The sequence below is a fragment of the Corvus cornix genome, chromosome Z (assembly GCF_000738735.6).
Source record: "Corvus cornix cornix isolate S_Up_H32 chromosome Z, ASM73873v5, whole genome shotgun sequence".
In the NCBI taxonomy this organism is placed as follows: domain Eukaryota; kingdom Metazoa; phylum Chordata; class Aves; order Passeriformes; family Corvidae; genus Corvus; species Corvus cornix.
This window is the reverse complement of record NC_046357.1, coordinates 50916397-50941596: the sequence shown is the minus strand read 5'-3', so window position 1 is coordinate 50941596 and position 25200 is coordinate 50916397. Positions and strand designations below refer to the sequence as shown.

General features: G+C 39.0%; 1 protein-coding gene across 5 annotated transcripts in view; it reads left to right on the top strand.

Moving 5' to 3' along the window:
* Positions 1 to 25200, top strand: part of TRPM3 (transient receptor potential cation channel subfamily M member 3) — a 397831-nt gene that overhangs the window by 346738 nt on the left and 25893 nt on the right. For 3 of the 5 annotated variants that reach the window (XM_039567684.1, XM_010393073.4, XM_010393072.4), the window contains 7 exons: positions 471 to 699; positions 3203 to 3370; positions 4256 to 4381; positions 10402 to 10542; positions 16008 to 16136; positions 17511 to 17762; positions 22753 to 22927. In XM_039567684.1, the coding sequence (XP_039423618.1) occupies positions 471 to 699; positions 3203 to 3370; positions 4256 to 4381; positions 10402 to 10542; positions 16008 to 16136; positions 17511 to 17762; positions 22753 to 22927 (1220 nt within the window). The remainder of the gene's footprint in view (positions 1 to 470; positions 700 to 3202; positions 3371 to 4255; positions 4382 to 10401; positions 10543 to 16007; positions 16137 to 17510; positions 17763 to 22752; positions 22928 to 25200) is intronic. The other 2 variants (XM_039567686.1, XM_039567685.1) reach the window with 1 other exon arrangement.

Sequence of the window (25200 nt, the reverse complement as noted above, 5' to 3'; positions counted from 1 at the left end):
TACCATTCAGACAGAAGTGTTAATTAACCAAGAGATCATGCTTAGGTGAGCAAGGCAAGATACTAGATATTAAAATTTTAGAAATTTAGGATTTTAGAAAGGATATTGGATACTCCTTCTTCCAGGAGACTTGACCATGAAGCCATGGGCAAACAGAAGAGAAACAATCCTTTAAGCTGCAGATAACCAGATGATTTCAGCTAGAAAATGTCAGGGGAGGCGGGCAGGGAGGTGGGAGCAGACAGCTGGTAGGTGTGGGTGCTCATCACTGCTAAGTTGGGGCACTTATTTATATGCCTCACCTTAGCCACTCACATATGAAAATGTGGGTTTCCGTGTGTACAGTCAACATCACAGTTTGCATGATGGAAGGTGATGTGCCCCGTGCAGCGACTGTCAGTTGCAGACAGGTGTTCTGTGCACGAGGCTGTGTGTGCTAATGGGAGTGAACAGATGTCCCTCTGTTGCAGGGACTTCGGCCAGCTGGCGGTCGAGCTGTTGGACCAGTCATACAAGCAGGACGAGCAACTGGCCATGAAACTGCTGACCTATGAGCTGAAGAACTGGAGCAATGCCACATGCCTGCAGCTTGCAGTGGCAGCCAAGCACAGGGACTTCATTGCTCACACTTGCAGCCAAATGCTGCTCACAGACATGTGGATGGGTCGTCTCCGGATGCGAAAAAATTCTGGCCTAAAGGTCATTCCTGTTTTAAAATAAAATTAACATTCAGAGAATTCTAATAGATGATGACAGGGTTCGCAACAAGTCAGTAATAACTGTCTAAATTAACCCTATTTCAGATGTTTATTTGCAGTGACATTAAGCAGGGTTTATTCTTCCTGTGTTCAGTTTTCCAGCAGGGGCTTATCATAAGCCTAAGTTCAAAGCACACAAATTAGTTTTCTTCATAACCTTTCCTGAAGTCCCCTCTGATATCATTTATGAGAATAAGAATTGAGCTAGGAGGTTAGTGTGTCACCCTGCCTGTATACTTGAGGAGTTAGTCAAGAGTTTTAGAGATAAAAAAAGGAAAAGGAAGTGTAAGTGAATTAACCATTAGTGAAAGGTGCTGATCTGACAACCTTCCCCAGAACATGCCAAGCAAGAAGCACAAATTCCCTTGCAAACCCTCGCAAATCTTCCTGATGGCATTGGAAGGGACTACTTTAGAGTGTCTAAAGAGTAATTCAGTTTTCAAACCTGTTTAAGCTTTACTTCCACAGCTGAAAAAACTGCTAACAGTGCAAAGTGAATTCTGAGAGATGAATTTGAGTCCATGGCATGTTTCACCTTCACCAAAGCACTCATCAGTCAGAACATACCCAAGAATTGCCTCTTCCTCTCAGATCACTGAGAAATATTTTTAGTGAAGGGATTCTCTTTTCTGCACTAATTGCCTGTGTGAAAAGTGGTAATTGCTCAGCTGTTTTGCCATGTGAAAAGACGTTCAGTAATGGCAAGAATGCTTAGGAGTACCTGCATTGCTTTTATACTGGCTCTTAATCCAGTGCCAGCAATGAATGAGAACAAGTGGCTGATAGCATTCCTATGCAGGACCTGTGCATTTGTGTTGTTCTGCTACAGATAGAAAATATTCTCACATTTGAAGCCATTCCTACTACCTATTTCCTGAACTCACAGGCCTGTTATCCTGCAGAGGGACAGCTGCTTTGTTTGTTGTTTGGCTTTGCAGATATTCGGCCTTGGTACGTGGAGAGCAGTGCAGCAACTGATTTCCTACTACATTCACTCCACTTTTCAGCACACATTTCTTAAGCCGTAAAACAGACCTTTATTTCATAATGCATAATGGGAGGTAACACATTCAGTTTCCTTTCAGCTTCTTGTAACACCAGGGCTTCACAAGGATATTTTACTCAGTTTCTAGTCTGTATTTTATTTCACTGAAGCTCATTAGCAGAACTTGTTTAAAGCTAAAGCAGGCTACAAGCTACATAAGCAAAAGGCAGCATGACAAAGAAATAAATTTGCAGGCATGAGTCATGGTTTATTTGCCAAGAATGGTTTTGTCCCTTTGAAACTGACGAATGGCAGGAAGAATTAATATAATCCTTTAGACTGTTGCCAGGGATGTATAGCACCAAGGGAAGGGCTAGGGGCAACTGTTAATTCTGCCTTCTCTTAAAAATAGCCTTTCTGTGAAGCCAGGTCTGCCTGTAACCCCCTCTCCCTGGGCTCATCCTTTCGTGAGTGCAGGAGCAGTGGAGGAAGCTTTTCTGAGGCTGGGTACAGCATTCCCATACACTAACTGCTCCTCATTGAGTACTTTGAATGTTTCCTACAGCACAGGCTTCTGCTGTTATGATGAGCACAAGCAGCCTCCCTAGCCTGCCAAGAAGTCAAGTATCTGGTTTCACTGTCATTCAGGGAGAGATATATAAGAAAATCATTCTCCATGAAATTGTAGCATAACCAGGAAAAGTTATTGTGCTTGTGAATACAGACTTTGCTTTGTATTACAGTGATATCTATTCAGTTGTACTAATGTTTGAACCCCAAGTATTGTTCATTCTTTATATATCCAAACAAAGTAATTTTAGTGGTTTCTACACTCCTGCATTGTAAGAGGGGGAAGGTAGAAAAGAAAGAACTGGCATTAACATTACACAGCTGCCTGGTTACTGAAACAAAATCTAAAGGGACTGCAAATCTAGGCATCAGCATTTGCCTTTGCTGGCTTTGCTTTATCTCCTCAGATCCACACACAGTTACACTTTGACTACCAGTGTGCATTAAGCATGGACACAGAGAGCTTGAGACCTACTAACCCTCTCTGTAGAAGTAAATACTCTCTGTGTGTCATTTATACTGATGTTTTGTATTATGTATAATGCAGGTATTTGCAGGTCTGCACACCCACATGGTCCCACCTACTCTTGACCTCATATAATATTTTGTACCTACATTCTAGTATGTAGCACTATGCATCTGATGATGTGCAAGCACATAAAACATTCGAGAGCATTCACAGCAACACTAGTAGAAGTTAAATGCTTTGTTTCAATGCTCTGGTGACATACCCCAAATGACAAATACTTTATTGTCATAGAAACTCACATGCACATGTATCTTTCTTTTCCTAAATATCCAAGGGAGTTGTTCCATTTGATGCTAAGTAACCATTATGACCATAATCTGTTTTCTGTGATGATTATTGTTATCATTATTATTGCTTTAGGTAATTCTAGGAATTCTACTTCCTCCTTCAATCCTCAGCTTGGAGTTCAAGAACAAAGATGATATGCCCTACATGACCCAGGCCAATGAGATCCATCTTCAAGAAAAGGATCCAGAGGAACCAGAGAAGCCAGTGAAAGAAAAAGATGAGGAAGACATGGAACTCACTGTAAGTGCTCACAATAAATCATCAGCCTCAGTGCTGTCAATTTGTTATTCCTACCTCTGTAGGCATTGCAGATCATCTGATGGCTAAATATAGTACATAATAGGATACCACTCTTCACACTCCCCTCTCCTCCATGGGACTCAAACCACACAAGTTGCCATCATTTTGTCTCCATGTTGCAGCCATGCATGGTGATGCTGTGCTGTAATATCATCATACTTTGATTCGGTTTGATGGCATATTGTCTGGACTAAGTGAATGAGATTTCAGAAGCACTCAGTCTTGATAAATGACCTCTCTAGTGGAAACGGGCTCATCTTTGGCTGGAAATGCCCAAAGATTCATGGAAGCTAAAGATTTTTTTCCTTTTAGTTGACTTGACTAGGAGAGTAAGCAAGTGTGCAAACAGGCCAGAGAAATTATGAAAACTTACTCTAAAATTCTTTCTGTATTTGTGGTCATTGCCTTTCACACAAACACACATCCAGTTTTTAATCCATTGAAGACATTAGCAGGCAGCTAGAGAGCTCCACTTCTACAACTGCAGAATTGTGTAAGGAGGGACTTGTCAGTATTAATAACATAGCCTTTGAGGAATAATTTTCACTACAAAGAATAGACAACTAAAGCTCTGAAAACTACACAAGTCGTCTACATCCAGTTTCTTGTTCTCACACTTCTTAGTTTGGGCAATTATCATACAGGCTATCACATTTGCCTTAGTTTAATTTGGTTTGCATTTGTTTGGGCTTGATTGTGGTGTCTTTGAAAGGCTTAAAACTCAGCCCCAGTTGGTCAGAATAGAGGCACAGAAGTAAAAGGGATTTGCCTGATTAAGTTAAAAAACAAAAACAAAAACAAAAAAACCCAGACTGTTTCCCACAGGCAAACAGCAGGAGCTGCCCACAGGAGCCCGACTGCAGGCAGGCAGAAGGACCTGCCTACAGGACCCAATATGCAGGCAAGCCGAAGGAGCAGCCCACAAGACCCACCTACAGGACCCGTTTGCAGGCAAGAACCTGGCTGTTGGGAAGGACCAGAAGCCAGAATAGCAGCAATGGGGCATTCTCTGCTCATTAGCTATTGATTGCAATTTACTAACCCTTGGCTTCTGACCCACTTATGAAGTGCCTATTCAAATCAAATAAGCACTTGGCAAGCTGCCTTTTACCTGACAGTGGGGAGAAAATTGGGGAAGATGTGTTTTCCATCTCACTGTAGTTATCTCAGCTCCTAGTTTCTTGTCTACAATACTGTTTCTTTTTTCCCTTCCGACTCCTTCTGCAAGGAAGTGACGTGTGCTGTGGATCTGCTTGTCCAGGTGAACCTTAGATGTTCCCCCTCTTCTCCCTTCCATGTGCTGACAGTCCTATTGCTCTTTTCTGTCACTGACTCTTCCCTTAATTCCTTCAAATTCAGTGTATCATTCTAGTGAAGTTTCAGACACTTACAACCTTTTATATAAAATAAGATTTGTTCCTGTGGAGTCCAGCAAGTTTAGAAAAAATATCTTTGGTACATCACTGCTCACTTAGTATTTCTGCATATAATCTATACCATACTGTAGAACTTCTAATACAGCTGCTTTACTCAGGTGCCCCTCAATGGTGAGGAGAGATAAATTGTTAGCAAAAAGGTCTTTGCATGTCTATGGTTAGATGCCACAGGCAGCTACATTTAGTTACCTGACATGTTTTAAGTATAAGAAAATACTTTAGACTAAAGTTTTGTGTTGTTCCAGCATTAGTCAAATGGTCTGGCATAAGGTAGGTCAGGTTTCTTTTCCACTGACAGAGGATGCCTGAAGGATGGTTTGGGAGGTGCCTTTGTGAAGTTTCCCCTTAGCCATGGTATCCTTCAGTATATTAAGGATACCTTATAAATAGTTCAATAAGATGAATAATTTCTTGTGCCGGAATATCATAAATGTTTAATCCATTGCTGAACTTGGAATCAATAGATCAGTCACTCACCCTAACCTGAGCTTTGTTCAGCATAAAGATTAACAAATAAAAGTGATGTACTAAAAAATCATTTTAATCTTCAAGTTCCTTTTCTGGCAAGTAATATATTATTGAAATAATCTTCCTGATTCTCCTTCTAATCATTCCCAATGAATACCTCTCAAATCTCTCTATTCCTGTCATGTTACACCCATATTCTCTCTGCTAAAATGAGGATAAAGAGATCTCATCTAGACAAGGTCTGTTCATTGAGTTCTTGTGAAGTCCTGTGTGTCTTGCACTGCTAAGCCCAGGTGACTAAAGATAGGCCCATAGTCAGTTTCTTCTTTTGCACTGCACTTACGCAGAGAGCATGAGGTACAGGGCCACGGTGATCTTTTCACTATGTTACACCTAGTTTGCACAGAATAATTCATCAGCAGACTGCAGCAACAGTGAAGTTAAGTCTCCACATGGGTGCATCTGAGTGCAAGTATGTATTTGCTTTATGCTTCTCTTAAAGGGTCTGATGGGTAACTGAACATATGGATACACTATGAAGATGTTGTGTTTATTCACTGTAAACTACTTGTTATTCACAGCTGCTTTTCACTTTATAGCAGATTCATGAGCGTGATAGGCCCACATTTCTTTAACACCTAGATGCTAAGAAACAGGCTTATAGCAGCTACTCACAAAAACACATTTGAATACTGCTCTCCTCAGTGCTCCTCAGCACCAAGAAATTTACCACAATTTATGCATGGAGCTGCCAGTCATTTATCCTGAATATTAAACACAGAGGAGTAGAAGGGCACTAAAGTCTAAAGGCCAGGGGCATTTTTGATTTGTACAGTGTCCTAATCAAGGCCTTAATTGCTGAAATTTAGGTCAGTCAGAAACCCCAGAAGTCTACCTCCCTCCCAAAATAACCGTGATTCTGGAAACCATAACTAGGATCATCCTTAACCGTATTCAGTGCCTTCTTATTTGGGTATTAGAGCTCCCCAGTAAATGGTTTTATTCCAGAACATATCTAACTCATCTAAGTCCTTTAAAAGGTGTTTCAGTTGTTGTTTTGTTCATTTTGCTCTGATTTGCCACAATAAATAGGAAGTTTGGACTTCCATGGGCATCACCGAGTTGGTCTGAGTTAGAACTTTTCAGCAGCAGCAAAGCTGGTTCTGTTGGCCTCTGGGATCACATTAGTTCATCTGCAATATGTATGCTTAGCCTTTTCTCAATGGCAAGAAATAACCAAATATTAATTATATCACTAAAAATACAGTTCTGAACACAGGAAATTCTGAAGATCCGTGTTCTAGTGCCCCCAGCCCAGCTCACCCTTCCCAGTGGAAGATGACTCTCACAGCATCTCACATGCCAGCAGCAAGGCACCCCTTCCGCTCATCTGGAAAACAGAATTGGGAGACACTACTGGTGGTCTCTAGGCGGAAGTGCTGACTCTCTCCATGAGTAGAGGTTCTCTCTTTCTTCAAGGAGTTTGGAAACCCTCCATACCACCACCACACATGTGCCCAGTCTCTGTTCTTTGCCCTGCTCAGCAGCCAGGATGACTGATCTCCTGGCACTTTAGTCCTGTTCCTCTGTCCTCACTGTAACCACCAAGCACATACAAAATCTAATTTTACACATCTGTAAATCAAAGGCATTAAAAATTTTTTCTACCACTGTTTCAGGGCAGAAAACAGTAATCCTAGAACAACTACCATGGAGGCAGCACTTTCACACATAGTGTAGGATCCAACGGGGTGTGCTGAGGGAGGTGTGTCTGCAGAGCTGTGTATCATTTCCACACCAGTTCTCTGTGAACTGGGGTAAGTCGCTATATAGCATGTAGATTTCACTCAGGATGAAATTGGAAGAGGCTGTATTCATTCCAGCAAGACTGAAATTCCTGTGTTTAATTATAAAACAGATAAACATAGTATAGGATAATTAACATATATTAACACAAAAATGTACAACCCAAAACTCTCCCCTGATAGTTCATTATCAGCAAACAGTCCTCAATTACATAAAACAAAGTCTGGCCCAACAACAACAACAAAAATAAAACAGATTAAAAAAATCTCCATGTAGAAGCTATGCAAACATCAATCCCTTCAGGCTAAAATGATGCAGTTGTACTGTACTTTACAATGAGGCTGAGCTGCTGTCGAGCTTACCTTGCATGACTCATGGTGAATCATGAACGAAATCATGTATTAGAGAAAGAGATGCCGCCCACACCGAGCAGTGTGTTGAGTTGCTCCCACCCTACTGCAACCCACTCCAAGGAAAACATTTGTTCACATTTGGCACTGCAATTATTCTGTTAACACAGTTACTTAGGTTATTTCTGAATGTTTCTAATAGGGAAGCTTTTCAGTTTGTTAATACTGAGGTATAATTAACAGTCGGGAACATCAGGTCAAACCTAATCCCTAGCCATCTCAGAGAAATTCCCCATCTGTAGCATGGGGGAGGGGAGAAGATAGTATTATATGATACAATTAATTAAAAAATAATTCTAACGAGATAAAATTAAAGCATCATTATCAAGAAGAAAGCAGTAGCAAACAGGAAATCAGAGTTCATAAGCTAAAGCATATATCCAGATATTGAAAGAGCTTTATCATAAAAACATCCACAACTCAGTGATTCCATTGAGAATTAAGTCTGTCTCAGAATTAGTAAATTTGTAAAATTGTGAAGGATTTGAACTCTGTAAAATAATCCCGTTCACTAAAGCGTGGCATTGATAATTCATTAAAACAGCCAGCAGTCATTTTCACTCTGCTGCAAAACTCCTGAGCACCAGAGGACAGCAGAGACAAAGCCTTGGGAAAAGCTACAGAAAACGCTGTAGCTCCAGATGGCAGCTTTCCCTGAACAGCATCAGTAGGTAGAGAGAAGCAAACAAATTACCCTCTTGGGCTATAGCATTCCCAAAGCATTCAGATCATATTCAACTACTTTTTTTCCCCAAAAAAAACCCCAATCCATGATACAGATCAAAGGATCACTTTGATTTTGTGGAGTTTAGGTAATGATATCTTCTGTGGAGGTTGTGTAAATTCTGCTACTGTAGTTATATTCAGTAAGTCTCATAACCATAAGAACTCTTCTCCTCTGCTTAACAGCCACTTTTTCTTCTTCCTTCTTTATAAAAGTCTTGATGGACTTTCAAGGTGTTTTACATGCTCTGTGAGAACCAACAGGAGGTACCTTTAAATTTTTAATACATCATGTTTTATCTGTATTTATGGAAATTAAAAACCTTCAGCCATTAAAGATAAAGGAAATAGGTTAACTTTGTCAAAGCAGGCTATAGTTTTTGCAACAGTCCCAGCAGGTTGGTTGCAGTGCAGTATACTTCTGTCCTGAATCTTTGTTGTATTTTATTGAAAATGTGTGTTGTCAGATTCAAGAATATAAAGGTCCACATGGAAAGTAATAATACCAGAGGAAAAACTAACTGCATTAATGAAATTAACGAGAAGGAGTCATATGGGACCAAGCACAGTCCTAATAATGTTACAAATATCTACACTGACTGAAAAAATTTATTACTACCAATTACTATTTCACAAGAAAAAGACGTATATGAATAGCTCCACATGAGGCTAGAAAAAGGAAGAAAAGGGTAAATTGTGATTCTTTCTTTTAAATATGTGAGAAGTGCATCACCATTTCCTGCAGGGCTCTAGAACTTGATCAGATAGCTCACCTGAAGCCAATTAGTAAAGTATGTGCTGAACATCCTGTTGAATCAGAGAGCACAGAAGGACCTCCACAGAGGCAAGAAAGATCCTTTTATAGAAAGACATAATGTCTGGCATCTAATCGTTCCCGTAGTTTTCCACTGTTTAAGTTGTAGATGAGGACAATGATCTGAAGCAAACTTTCATGGATGGTGAAAGTTTTCTTCAGTTAACATAAAAGCACAAGAATGCTTTCACCTACTTGGAGAAAAGCATTATAGAAGCATTTAAACAAAAGTGTCATCATGCAATCCCTGCATACTTAGATATGTCTCAATTCTTGCAAATATTTCATGTACAGAGGGCTACATTCCTGAGGTGCATCCACAAACTGAATAGTAAGAACTTGCAAAGGGCACAGTGAGCTAAAATCCAGCCTTAGTCTATTGTTATTAAATAATTGCTTCAGAATGAACACTTATTAGGTCACATTACACTTCAAATACAAAGGAATACCTTTTAAGCCCTAATTTCAGTGATTGTAGTTTAGTCCTTCTACTTCTCTGCAACTGATAATGAAAATCAACAGTAAACAAATAAAACATCACCTTCTTTTGACTGTTAGGTTTGCACTCATAGATGAGGACTTCTTACATGTGTGTTTCTGGAGTTCAGCATAGCTCCTCAGTGGGTCTGAATTGCAATGGTAACAGTGACATCAAGCTTAGCAAAGGCAGTGCATGAGCAGTCTGGAACTTCACTATGGAAGAAGCTACAATCATGTACATGGGTATTTCGATTCAAGGCCTTTCTGCTGCAGTGAGATCTACTAGTCAGTCCTCTGACATCCATGTAAGCTTCACTGTGGGATCATGGCCTGGGGCAGGTCCAGTGATCCGACGTAAAAAGTGCAACTGTCTTCTTTGTTTCTCGTTCAGCAACTGCCAACTCGTCTTTTCCCCTGCTGTTCCCTCTCAGTCTCAGCCTTATGAACTTCTCTTTGTTTAAAACCAAAACTTATGTGCTTTCTGTCTGCATCTGTTTATTGTAAAGAAGTACACCAAAAAGCTGTTGTCAGGTTAAAGTGTTTCTGTCTGTACAGAAAAAGGAGAAATATTCTCGACATCTTATTTTTTGTTCACTAGTCAGGAATTTCACTCTCAAACTGAGGGTTGAGGCTAAAGCTGTAGCTTTCCATTTTCAAAGTATTAAGCAGAAGCCTTCCTGCAGAAAAAGATAATCTGAAAGCAAAGCATTTTACACCTAGCTGTGGTCACCTGGTTTTATCTAAAGATCAAGAGCAGTTTCCTGTTGACATTTCAAAAAATAGTGTAATTTTTCTTTCACAAAGAAAGAAACACAAATGTATCCTTTCTTGTAGGCAATGCTGGGACGAGGTAATGGAGAGTCCTCAAGGAAGAAAGAGGATGAGGAAGTTCAGAGCAGGCACAGAATGATCCCCATTGGAAGAAAGATTTATGAGTTCTACAATGCTCCCATCGTGAAGTTTTGGTTTTACACCGTAAGAAATCTTTCCTGTTATATTATTAATGTCTATAGAAATACTGAAATTGGGCTGAAGTAATTTAAGGTGTTTCATTGAAGTCTACATTTATATATATTGGAGGACTTACCCATATATAGCTTAATAAAAATATTTGGTGGAATTCTGCTAGCACTTGCAAACCTTTCTAAGACTTTTAAAAATCATCATTTTGTTCAGGAAGTTAATAGCTAAAATTGGAATGATTGTGTATGCTTTTCTTTAAATAAAATGGTAAACAGAAGTTTGCTGTAGTGCTCCCAAGGAATTCCATATAGGAGAATTCAAAATAGGATTGCTTCCAATAGTAAGCCCAGTCGGAGGCTGGTCTGAATCAGAATTTGAATTATATAATAATTGATAAAAAAAAGAGATAGAGCACTTCTTTCCTTGGAATATTTTGATTTTTTTCTGTTTTGACCAGTCTGCAGTGTCTCTCAGAGAAAATGTGCATGTAGGTACCCACAAGATATCAAAGACATGAGTGACAGCTAGTGTACATTTTTCAGGGACAAGTTAGGTTAAATCAGTATATTCCGCCTGTGTTAGACCGAAATGAACGTTGCAGAAGGAGCAGAAAAAAGATTATATCGTATTTAGACTACAGTTAAACAGTACCGAAAACTTCACAGGGTTTTCTCACAGCTAAATTAATAACTGCTGTATTAAAGTTACTATGTGGATAAAAAGATTTTTGACAGTTAGTCTTCAAGATTAGATATTAATTATTCATTATCAAGCTGGAAGCAGGGATTAGAAAGTCTGCCTTAAAGTTCTCTTCTATATCAGGTGCTATCTGATATTTTCATTCAAATCTTGGATGATGGAGTAGAGATTAGTTATTATTTTAGTTATTATTTAGTTATTATTAGTTATTTTGCAAATTGCACTAGAATGTAGAAGAATAAGACTACAAAGATCGCAAAGTAATCCTTTAAGTCTTCTTGCCTGGAATATTCCATACCAGTTCAGTTTCTGTATCATATGACAAGTGTGGACTGGTTTGAAGGACGCAAAAAGGATGAATGTTTCAAGAGGTTTGTAAAGCTTGATTTAGGGGGAGAGATTAAGGAAGTGTGAATGTTTTCTCTGTTAAAAAAAAAAAAGATCTGCAGAAGGAAAGTAACAGTTTTTAAATATGTGTAAGTACCTCCAAGTCCTTGCTGAATAGGACAAAAAATAACACCCAGATAGTTCTAGGTAAGAAGTTAGGAAACAGTTTCTAACTGGTCCAAGAAGTACTGTCATGAACTGTGTGAGAACATGCTAGATTTTGCATTATTAATGATTTCTAAGCTATCTTATCAAGATATATGTCCATTATGTTACACTGGAATTAATCCTGCCTCAGCCCAATGGAATTGGCTAGATGATTTCAGGTGGGTTTTCCTCAGTTATATTTTCCATCATTCTGCTGAAAGCCCAGCAAATCACAAAGAATGGATCCTCCTGCAAGTGACTTCTCATAAGAAAAATTGCCTTGCAGACACTGGGATAAACTCACATCGGTTGAGTCTTAGATGCGGTGGACACCATAGACTAGCAAACAGTTTAATAATTTGGAGTAATTTACTGCTCAGCTCTGTGGCCAGTGAACAGGAATCAAGTCCACAAGTCCAGAAACTACTAATCAGCTACCTAGTCTCATTATCAATTGCAGTGTGTATTATGCACAAACAGAAAATTCTTTACACTGCAAATGGAAAGAAGCATCCTAGCTTTCCCTGTTAGTTCAATTTTGAAATGGGAGACAGAAATCAATATTGCATTTCCATTTAGACTTGTTCCTACAGTTTTATGTCCCGAGGCAGGTCTCAATCAAGGTCATTTATTAAAACTGTATCTTGGAAACACTGAACTTGGAGAGCAAGTTAAGGTGGATTCTGGCTGCCGTGCTTGACCTGTTGTGTATATTGAGAACTCCTGGAAACTAAAAGCAAAAGAAGTTTCAGAGAAGGGTTAAAATTGCACAGCCTATCGCAATTTTACAAATACACAGGCACAAATATTATTCATGTATTTCAAAAGAAATCATTCAAATTTTACATTCCACATTACAAAATGCATGTAAAAGGTCCAATGGCTATTGTATACCACTTAAAACAATTTGATTATTCTGCCTCTAATTTGATTATTTACCTACCTCTATTACTATATAGCTGTATTCACTTTCATTCTTCAATTACACAAGAGTGAATTAAATGAGATATTTGAATATGTAACATTTGGCTCAGCAGACACTAGACAACTTTTTCTCAAAAAAAGTCCCAAAACAAACCAAAAAAAAAAAAAAAAAACCACAAACCAAAACCTAACACAAACAAACCAACAGACAACCCCCCACCAACTTTAGCCTTTCTCTCTAGACACACAGCAGTTTCAAAAGTCAACTATTCTGTTGCATTGGAAACTATGACACATACGTTACATCTCACAGATTGCTTGAGCAGAAGAGGATGATCTTCCCCTACTGTTGCCTAATATCAAAAGACAGAAGCTCTTGCAACAGTGTTAAAATAATAAAATAAAAAGCAGACTTTTACTGGAAGCTTACAGGTGTCCAGGTGGTCATGTGCACACGTGGCATCAGATTTCTATGACTTTTGTAAGTTTCACAAATTAGCATAACTAACAAATATTGTCCAATTCGAAGAGTGGTTGTTCACATAATTTTCCCTGGGTACTGCCCCGCTGGAGTTCATCCAGAGCTTCTTTGCCCCATTTGATATTGTGTGTCCTCAGATTCTCAATGCCCTTGTCAGGCTTCTTCTTCTTAAGAATAAGACTAAAACAGTATTTCAGGAATGTGTTAGAAGGTTAACTTATTATGCAGAAATCTAAGAGAAAGGGTAGTAAAAATACTAGGAGCTATATAACTATGTAATAGTAGTCTACAAAGCTATGAATATATGAAAAATACATAAAAAGCAAAATCTTTAGGCATAACTACTACTAGCATTAACTGAGAGATTAGCAGGAAGTAAGAAGGCAGGTTTCTACCTCTTCTGAAGAGGAAAGCTGCTGAGGAATTGAGCCCCTAGTAAGAGTCATCTTCTAAACATCAAAGGAGCTTTGCCCTAAGTTTTGCATTTTGGGACCACTTCAGTTTATGATCATTTAATTATTGCAATCAATCAGAAAAGAGGAGGGTGATCTCCTTGAAGCATTAACCTGTTGGTACAATTTCCATGTTTGTCCTCTACCACAGTGAGTATTCCAGTATTTTCTGTAGAATGGGAGTGCATCCATAGATGGGCTGGGTGTGATCCAGCCGTGCAGCTCCTTAGCAGGCACTCCTTTCCTTAGTTTCTTCAGGTACTGCCCTCAACCGTGACAATGGCAGCTCCTAGCTCTTTGTCAAGCCAGGTAAAAGCAAGGAAAAACAGGGTTCAGCTACTTCTGTAGTAGCACTTTTAAAGAATCCTGAGTACCAGCATGAACAGCTACACTGAGGTTTGACCACAGTGTAGCTGTGGAAGTGTCAGTGTAGCCTCCTGGAAGGAAAGAGCAAGTTAGAAGTCTGGGGAGGGAGAAAGAGGGTGTCACTCCCGATATGAACAGCTTGTTTCTTGGGTTAAAGTGGAGACGTTTCAGAATAATTTTACTCACAAATCAAGATTCTTTTCTCTTTTGTCAAGTAAAAATGTTTTGCAGTTTTGAGTACGTTTGAATTGACATAAAGAAACCTGCCAAAACCAAAGCCAAAAATTGCCAGCATTTCAAAAGAAAACCAGGAAGAAGCAAACCTAGTTCCAGTTAGATTCTTGCAGTTTCTGTCCCCTTTGTAACCTCAGTGTCCTTATTCTTCTGCCATACTGACTGCAAGTGCTCACCAAAGGCTGCTGAAGTAGATCAAAGTAGATTTCCTGATAATTAGGAATCAATAAGGTCTGAAAGGAGGAGTTAAGTAACAGTATCACCCCGCTTTTTGCTCTGTGTTAGAAGGTGTTATTTCCACTAGGGAGGTGGGTATCCAGTTCTGCCTGTCAAGAGGTTCTGCTAACTCTGGTGTCACCCTACGTGTTGGCCTACATCAACACTGCTCTCCATTTCCTGTAGGAGTGGCAAGGGAAGACCAGCCTCCAGACCTGAGCATTGCAATCCATCATCCCTCACAAACTGAAAGACAAATGAGTTCATTTCCTCCTCTGTTTTATGCAGGCAAGAAGTCGTGCTTCAGTTATCTGGTTCCTCTGTACTGATAGATGCGGCCAATAGAAAGAATTCTCTAAAGTGTCCTCAACCAGCAGCTGGAACAAAAGCCAGAACTCTGTGGCTTTTACACAGAGTAGAAGTGACGTTCTCTAACAAATACAATAGGACTATAAACTCTATTCTGTGATGTGCAGAACAATGAAATAATCCTACCCAAAAGTCTCAAGGCCCTCTGTGGTTGTTTCAGCTTACATGTGATCCCATGTACACAATAGCTGTAGCACACAGTTGAGAGAAAAAACTGAATTCAAATATAGATGTATGTAATACAGCTTTCCGTCACAATGACTAAATGTTCATGCACAGAACTGAGTCATCTTTTCTATGACTTATATTTAGCCTTAAGATGTATTTTTTTTGTAGGGCAGCTGTTTGAAAGGCCAAGTAGACAGGCAGGTGGATTCTGGCTTCCGCAAACCCCAGCCACACCCCTGCTACAGCCCATGCTCCAGAGTGACACTTGAGTTTTTCTGAGCTTTATGAACTTGATGATGCAATTTGCCTGACTTGTCTTCTTTTGACAGACCATTTAATTACATTCAGCATGCAGAAAAAAAAAAGGAAAAAGAAACTAAAAACTTAATCTACACTTTCTTCTGGATCAAAAACTAAGCTGGAAGGTGAATATATTAGGAAGGAAAATAAAAATATTCCCACTAAAAAATTTGCAAAAAATATAAGGCAAATGAATGCATGGCTATGCCTGGCTCCTTGGTGCAGCAGTGTGAGTAGGAGTAGCAGTGTTTTGGGGAGGAAACATCCTATAGGTTAGGTCAGTACTACATTGGGTAGGAAAACCTCTAATAAAGCCTAAAATCCTCTGTACTCGGAATGTCACTCAGCCCAGGTTAGGTGAACAGGTGAAAAAAATACAAAGGAGGGGTGTTAGAGGACTAAAGACTTTTAGAAGCAGATGAGGGAGAAATCTTCATGTAGGTTACTTAATTGGGTAGTTGACACAGTGGTATTAGAATTGCCATCACTGTGGGATGATCCAAGGAAACTGCATTAATAAAAGTTTTTTTGAGGAGACAGATATAGCTGGAAATATGTGCATGTGTTTTGCAGATTCCATACAGTACGCCATCTAATGTGAGCTTTTTCAGACAAGCCAGGACAGTCTTACTGTTCTTTTGTCTGTGAAACTCTGGTTACAGTAGAATCAGGAATATCAAATCATATCCAAGAAACTATCTCAATTTTATTGATACTGATTTTTTTCTTTACAGCTGGCCTACATAGGCTACTTGATGCTGTTCAACTACATCGTGTTGGTGAAGATGGATCGCTGGCCATCTATTCAGGAGTGGATTGTCATCTCATACATTTTCACTCTGGGAATAGAGAAGATGAGAGAGGTAAAGTCACCCCAACCAAGAAAGACAGAATAAAAAAGGAATAAGTGTGGAGTTTGGTTGGTTTTTTTCATTTTAATATCTGATTTTATTATTTTTCTCAGGCTACATTTTTATGAATGAGCTTACAAAATTGCCCTTTTTTTTTTCAGAAAGGCGGATGGATTGTTAAAATAAAAAAGCAGTAAAAAGATCTATCTTCTTTAATTTTAAAATGAACAATTCCTTTCTTCTTCTTTCTTCTTCTTCTTCTTCTTCTTCTTCTTCTTCTTCCTCCTCTTCTTTTTTCTTTTTCTTTCTTTCTTTCTTTTTTCTTTTCTTTTCTTTTCTTCTTTTCTTTCTTTTCTTCTTTTCTTTTCTTTTCTTTTCTTTTCTTTTCTTTTCTTTCTACTTTATTTTTCTCTCTCTTTCTCTCTTTCTTTCTCTCTTTCTCTCTTTCTCTTTCTCTGTTTCTTTCTTTCCTTCTTTCCTTGTTTCCTTCTTTCCTTCTTCTTCTTCTCCCATAAAATTTCTGTGTCCAAATTTCAGTGTGATGCTCATTAAATAGCATTCACAAGTGCGGGGTGATCTTCTAGCAAGTCTTAAAGGTCAGCTAAATTCCTTGAAATGTGGCTTTTGAAAATTTTTATTAATTTGTCAAGCAATAGTGTACATCTCCTAAGGGTGCAACAGCAGACACAGAGCAGAGACAGAGAATTTAAGGTAGCACTCAGTCTGAAAAGAGAGCAAAGTGGCTCTGTTAACCCTGCCTCTTGTGGGCTCTCCCACTTGCAGCTAATGCTGTCCCCTTTCACGAGCCAAATGTGCATTTATTCCACAGTGACACCAGAGGCCCAATTCAGCCCTAATGTGAGTGAATGCGAGTCCCATTGACCACAGCTGAAATAGCACATTTGTACCCCTGGGCTGAATCTGTTACCAGTTGAGTTTGTACATTCTGAAGCCAGCGCTCTGGAGGACTAGACTTGGTCATTTGTTACACATTTTAATACAATTTTTTTTAAAGCTTCTTTAGATGTAAATTTTTTTGTAAAAAAAGTCTTTCTATATTTTACCCTCTGTTCCAAGGCTCTAAGTAGGGTTAATAAATTTGAAAAACAGAAATACATACATATATTTCTTCTGATTTCATGAGAATTTTAGACTGAGCGATCACTTTGTCCTTTAAAGTATCTTGCACATAGATAAATGTTAAGAATGGTTGAAATGGAAGATTTCTGGAAAAAAAAGCCCAGAGAGTACCTGAGATATTTGTATGATAGGGGTCTATCAGCTTTGCTTTTGGCCTGTGTGGCATCTGTCTGTTTACTATAGATTTCTTCAAGTTGAAATTAAGACAGCTCAGCTCCTTTCTTCTCAATTTCCTCTGTCCTTCAGATCCTCATGTCAGAGCCTGGGAAACTGCTGCAAAAAGTCAAAGTTTGGCTCCAGGAGTACTGGAATGTTACCGACCTCATAGCTATCCTGCTGTTCTCTGTTGGGATGGTTCTCCGCCTGCAAGACCTGCCTCTCCGGAGTGACGGGCGCGTGATCTACTGCGTCAACATCATCTACTGGTACATCCGGCTGCTGGACATCTTTGGCGTGAACAAGTACTTGGGGCCCTACGTCATGATGATCGGGAAAATGGTGAGAGCAGTTGGCAAACCCCTTCTGTGTTTGACTGTGTGTTCTGGGCTCAGTGTCCATAGCCAATGACATTGCTGCAGAGTTACCTGGATTTTTTTACACATCAGTGTTTTCATGCAAGCTAGAAATCAGTGCCTTCTTGAATCAAAACCTCCAGAATTGAGGCCCCCCAGAACTGAGGATTAGATTCTTCCTGTTCTATTAGACGATGTATTGTTTGTCTTTCTCTGAGATCACTCTTCAACAGCAGAGCCACCCTACACCCCTCTGTGCCTCATTTGCAGAAAGTACAAAGGAGATTTGGTAATTATAAAGGAAGGTGGTTTGTTAATGTTTAAAAAAAAATTGTTCAGATGTTTAGTACCCTGAGCCTCTCTAATAATCGTGGTGTGTTCACTATATGGTTATAACTATAATGGTTATGATTAAGACTGACCCTTCTGTAGTTTGATCCATATCCACATGCTCCTCCATCTCTTAAGTCCAGGTGTGTCCTTGTGACATGAGAAATCAGTTTGTATAAGTGTGCCCTCACCACATCAGTTGTACACACCGTAGCAGGAATATGAATAGCTTGTGTAATAGTAAATGCATGCAGGAGTAATCAAGAGTCATTTGCTTCCACATGCATAACTTTTGATTTTTCAGTTTTTAATTTTTATGTTTCAATAGAAATGTTGCAATTAAGCATCTTTTTGCTTGAGTTAAAGAAAACGGCTGAATTTACAGATGCCTATGCACACATCCCTAATATTTGGATACCTGCACACACAGCTAATACACGTGTTCATGTTTCACGTGCAGTTATCCAGTTTTTCTTGTGTAAATCATGTCTGTTTCATGCATTTTGGGGTTTGAGAGCTGGGGTTTTCCAGATAGATTAAAACCCCTTGAAGCTGGCTTTAAGTAAAAGAAAGTAAACTGAATATTAACTCTTCTAAATGGAATACTACTGCTGTTTGCTATGTGACAATAATCAGCAGGTCCAAAGAGGCTGACTGTTGTAATTGTCTTACAATGGCCCTTAAAGAAAAATTCATCCATCCTCACCATCATAAGAAAAGGGGACGTATATGAGTGCATGGACTAAAATATCTCCTTGATATTACATTAGTCACAACAGGCTCAGTGAGCAGGTATAAAACTGAAATGCAAAATATACATCCAGTTACACTCCCTACCTAACAGGTGACCAGAGAACTGTTGTCTTATCCCCTCAATTTGCCAGATTTCTACTGCAAGCCCACAGTGGTGGGTTTGACAAAGAAAGAACAGGTTAGTGAAAAAAAAAAGAGAGAGGGAGAGAGAGATTGAGGGAAACCATGAGAGAATGAGATAGTTGAGTTGTTATGTCCTGAAAAAAAGATTTTGGAGTGTCCTTCCTTCAAGAAAGCCTGTAGGTTGTTGACATGAGGTTTTGCAGAGCTCCAGAGTAAAAATACTCAACAGTTCTTGTTGGAGGTTGTTGAAAAAAAACCAGCAGGACCAGAGAAGAGAATACAGATCAAAGGGAAAACACTGTCTTAGCAGGTTTCTTTCCTGCTGCATTTGGACTATCTTTCCACCAGTGGATCTGGTGGTCACTGGGGGGCTTACACAATACACATTGTGTAAAACTTCTGAAAAAACATCTACCTTTCTACTCTGCTTTATTTTTCAGAGCTACATGCACTAAAAGTTTCAGTGCTAACAGAGGCAGTGTGAGCAACAGTTCAATAATAGAGTGGCCACAAATAACAAACTTCTAGTAGTCAGTGTTACAGGTGGCTTTCTGTCTCTACTTTTTGTGGAAAACAAATGCAGGAAAATCACTAGCCTCTGTAGGCTCAGCACCTGCATTAAAAGGTGTTGAATTTAGCTGCCAAATTGTTCTGAAGCCCTGGGTGACTGTTAAAGGAGGCAAATTATTCTGTTTTATGCCTTCCTGTTACTTGGTTTTCATAGTTTGCCCAACTTTCCACGCACTTAAGCCACTCTGACACATCCCTTTTGCCCACCATGCAGTGCACAACCAGTTTGAGTTACACACATCAGCCTCTCACATCTATTTTCTGACCAGCTTACTCTCTTGTTCAATGTCCAACTCATGCACTCCCTGGTAGCTGCACCTGCTGGCTCCAGGCTGCTCCATGGGCTCTCATGTATAATTTTGTTTAAATCATGTCTCTCTACCTCCTAGTGTTCTGTCTTCCAAGTGGTGTTGAAAGTTCAGTTCAGCACTGTGCAGGACATCGACAGAGTAAGCACATCACAACTACTGAGATCCTCAACAGAGGATCAGGCATATTTAATGCCTGAGACTTTTTCTTGAGCTTCTATCATAAGTTTTAGACTCAGGAGGAAAAGGATGACTTTTTCTCTCTTTCCAGTGTTGATGAACTTTCTCTTCACCTGCCTCTACTCTGCAGTCAACAAAACAGATGTAATAAGTTTTACCTCTAGCCACTCCGAACAAATATGCAAGTGAAATTAAGCAAGGGGCAGGAATGGGTTCAAGTGGTTTAAAAGCAATAGGCTAAAGCAAAGATGAAGATACAAGGAGGAAACTGAATGGCCAAGCTTATTATTATCTACTGATTTCAGTAACAGAATATGCTTGTGCTTTTCTGATTTCTGCCCAGTGATAGATTTAATTTCCTTCTATTCAGGAATGAAATGAAATTACTGTGGAATGTCAGGAGAGTCAGAGGTATATAATTTCCTTTAATGTGTGGAAATATCTACATTTTCTTAGCCTTTCTGCAAATACAGAAGTTGAAATACAGCCAACTTCTTCATAAAATTGTACCAAAAAAAATACTGTGTTTTATCACTTTTTTACACAGGCGACTGATGAATTCTTCAGAATGATTGAAATGGCCATTGCCCTGCTAAAATAGCAAGTGTAATTTGACACCACAGGCCAAAGGACCTGATACAATGCTCGTTAAAGTCAGTGGAAACTTGCCCATATATTTCATTGTATTTCAGACAAGTTACTGAGTTTAGAAGATACCCAACTGAAGGAGGGAAAAGCTAATATGCGTCTTGAATAGAGAACAGCACTGAAAATTTTATTTCTTGCAAAATGAGGTCAAACCTGTGGGCTTCCTGGTCAAAAACCCTTGAAACATTTAAGAAATTGCCTTAACTTGCCTCAAAATGCTCATTATATTTACTTGTTTGTGTGACATTTTAAAAGAGTTATTACATTACATCATATCAAGTTATGTATTGCTATCTGAAACAAAGTTTGATTAGACAAGAAAGGAGGAATCAGGTTTCACCTTATGCTTTGTTCCCTGAAAGCAGTAAGAACTAAATATGCTTATGCAGTTTTCCCATTTCAGGATGCTTTCTGAAGTACAATAATCTGGAATTTGTCTTCATGAAGGTATATTTTTTTGAGAAATTAATGCCCTGAATTAAATAGGAATGTTGATGATTGACTTTGCTGGGTTTTAATTATTTAAAACATTTCTTTTCCTCTCTTGTGTCCCCAAGGTTTTTTCTTTCTTTATTGCATTTTTTATGGACCTCAAGACTTCTGTATTCTCCTGCTTTTTTTTTCACTTGTCCTCGGTTCCTTCTTTCCACCTTCCTGATTCTCTCTTACCTGACCCCTGCTCTGCTGGTGCCTTTCTCCTACAGCTTCTCTCTCTAAACATGAGCATACCTTTTCCTCTTTGCTACCTGTAACACTCTTTCCTCTGTTACATATTTCCCCAGTGTTACTTTGACCTCAGGTTGCTTTAAAATTGAACAACCCCTGCAGCAGTGCCAGATCCATCTGCTGCAAGTGGGTCCCTCTTCCATCAGCTCTTGTCATGAGCAGCACAGCCCTTGGGCTGCAGCAGGTCCCCCATGGAGCCATAAGGCCACCAGCTGAGGTGCAGGTTGGTTTCATGGCTCTCTTGCAAGGAAGGCTGAATTCAGCTGAGCCAGAAAATGCAGAGACTGGAGGGAATAAAACTCATAAGGTTTAGAGGATTTGTAAGTTGAGTTTTGTCTAGAGACAAAAGTTATGTCCAGAACTATGAAAAACAGCTCAGTTGTAACAATTCTAAAGACCTGGCAAGTCTTTAAGTAAAAGTTTTAAAGGGATCTTACCAGGGACTTTACAGGATTCCCAATTTTTTTTCACATTCACTTTGGTTTGTAAAGCATCTCTGCTGTAGCTGCCTGATGCCCATTGTTCTGCTCCCTTGAGGGCCTTTTCTAGAACAGGGTTTCTTCTAATCTTCGGACTCTATTCAGCATCTTGTAGGATTGCTGTCCCGCTTTTTTCAGGAACATTTTGAATGGGTGGATACTGTTTGCAAGCACTAGTTAATCTTGGGCATGTGCTAATGAGGCCCTCAACAGTGGAGGAGAACAGAGCTCACTGTCTGTTATCTGATTGGGTTTTGTTAATATGGCATTTGTCAGACTCCCCCACCAAGCAGATTTTTAGCCCAGGCAGTATCACAGCTTTCCTTTCTCACTGGTTACCACCATGGTGTCCCTTATGTTGCAGTAACAGGCTGTTCTGCCACCCGTTCCTCCGTATGTTAGTTGCGGCTCCCTTTGCTCCAAGACTATGAGTACCAGTGAATAAAATTATCCATGTCAGTCCTTTTGCTTAGGTACAGTTGCCACTTGGTGCCTATAAACAATACATCATCTCACGACCCTTGCCCAGACCAGGCTGCTGATTCCAGTGAACCTATATTCTTGTTGAGGCAACTGGTGTGAACAGATGGTACTTTGTATTTTCAAGCCTATTCATAACATTTGAATTGTTCTTAAAAGCGACACTGGGTAAAACCAAGGACATAATAATACCACTTCACTTCTTTGAAAAATATTTTTTTTATGTGTAAACAAGAATGGCTTTTCAAAATTTGTTTTTAAAAATTCTGTTTCTAAGATTCACAGATTTTTTTTTTTTGCAGCATATAGTAATTAGAATATGGACAAATAAGTTCCTCTAATTCTTGTCCTTTCTCTCTCTCTTTCTCATTACATTCAGATGATAGACATGATGTACTTTGTCATCATCATGTTGGTGGTTCTGATGAGCTTTGGTGTGGCAAGACAGGCAATTCTTTTCCCCAATGAGGAGCCTTCATGGAAGCTGGCGAAAAACATTTTTTACATGCCTTACTGGATGATCTATGGGGAAGTGTTTGCAGACCAGATAGACCGTAAGCAAGTTTATGATTCTCATACTCCAAAGTCAGGTACCCAGCTTTGATCAGATGATGTCCTATTAGATCATGTGTGTTTGCTCAATAAATGGCTCCAGATAGAGGAACTTCTTCAACACAGAGAATGGTTGCAAAAATATTTTTTCAGCTAATATTGGGGTGTCAGTTTCACAACATGCTTCTGACATCCCTTTTAACTGGAAATCTGTAATGCTACATTATCTTGCATATAAAGAAGATTATAAATGTGTCCTTTTTACCAGCTTGGTAACAGGAATCTCCTTCCAGGTATCCAGCATGAATTTGGGGGTATACCTGGGACACAAAAAGTCACTTCTTTTTTTCTCATCCCTTCGTTTAATTTTAGACTTAAATACTTTTTATCTAACTTCATATTGAACATCATGTCTAATAATTGAGGATTAGACCTTTCAGCACCTGTCCTTCATGAGGATCTAATCTGATGAGTTTTCTTTTCTCTGTTACCTTCTCAGTGCCACCTTTAAGCTAGACCCTGTGATGCAATTCTTTGGGTCTAATAATTAGATCCATTATTAGAATATTATTGCATTTATTATTAGAAGGTAAGACTGTGCTCACACCAATGCAAACAGGAAAAGAGCCAGTATTTAAATATATTACCTCCTCAGGATTCATCGGGTAGGTGATCAGGAAAATGCTGGTTTTCTGTTTAGATTCTGTTTAGTAAATCTTCTGGTGCCACTCGTTGCATTACCACCAAATGAGAGAGGGCATCATGAGAAATTATGCAGTAGATGACCAAACTAAGAACCACAATGTTATCTTTTGCAAATACTGTCATGTAGCTGATGTTTATCATTCCTACTTAATTGTGTGTAAGTCTTGGCAGCATTTGGAAGTCAGTACCTTTTCCAGTGGCAGATGGCTTCTATTAAAGCTCTGTTTAGGACATTGTATTTTATTCTATGTACCATTTTAGGAAAGGGCAGTATTTTCAAAATTTATTTGTTTCTTGTTTGGTATTGATGAACTTTGAATGAAAAAAAGATGTTTCTTTTTGCTGAGCTGGTTAAAAGTAGTAAATGTATCTATATGACAAATAATATCCCCAATTGAATATAGTTGCAGATGGATAGATGTATATGTATCCCATGGCAGATATTTCAGCAGTTTCATGTTCTTTTTCCTGGCTAGCGCTGAATGTTATTGTGCATACAGATGAAGCCTCCTTTTTATCTTTACTCCCCTACTTGGTTTTCAGAGGCAGCATGGCATGCAAGGAAATAAGCAAGTATCTATAATGACAAAATTTGTCACTATGTTTCACTTTTTACCCAATTCCCTCATTTTTATCATTTTCCCTTTTCTTTTATTTTTAAAAATTCATTAATTCCAAAGGCATAATAGTTGGGGATATAAAACTTCATCATGCTCCGAAAGCATATTAGAGAGATAAATTTTTGTATCATTAACCTATGACTTCCTTCTACAAGCAGAATTCTGTCTGTCCCTCTACAAGTGGCCATTTATTGATATTGTACTAAGTAACTACCATAGTGCAACAAACGTGGAAATTGGCTGAATAAAGTGTTCTTGTTTTGGTTTTTTTTATTGAAGGGCTGATTACAGTTTAGAACCCGGAACCTTAAGAAACTGAAGGGTCCTTGAATGAAGCATGGTATTTAAGTATGAAAACTGGGTTGCAGGCTGCACATCCTTGCATGAGGATTTGAGATTAGTCTTATGTGTTATTCAGATGCACAACATTTAAACCATGAAAAAAGATGCAGAGTAATTACTTCTAAAACTTAGAGAAAGCAAACTTCCTGGCGGCTTCAACTCCAGCTTTTAAATATAGACATGTTGTTTTTCTACCTGTGTCAAGGAAACTCGGAGTTGCAGCAAAAGTGATGATGTCAAAATGAAAAGCAGCACCTACTTCCTCCTTCCTGAGAGGCAGATGATGCAGGGAATTAGTATCTGCCACTCTTCCAGCACAAAATGTGTACAGTATGTCATGTCTGTCTGATGCTCAGTTGTCTCAAAAATGTTACCTGTGGAATAGACTGGGAGCATGAGCAATGGTTGGTGATGATGTTAACACAATCAAAATGACCCAATGGACACCCAGAAGGTTTTACTGGTATACTCACACTTTTTCAGTATTTAAAAATTTGCTGTTATTTATATTTTCCATGTTGTTCTAAGCTAAATCAGCCACTGTACTCATGTTAGAGTGCTACAGTGTTTGTACTTTCTCAAATAAGATAAGCGTGTTCTTAAATTGT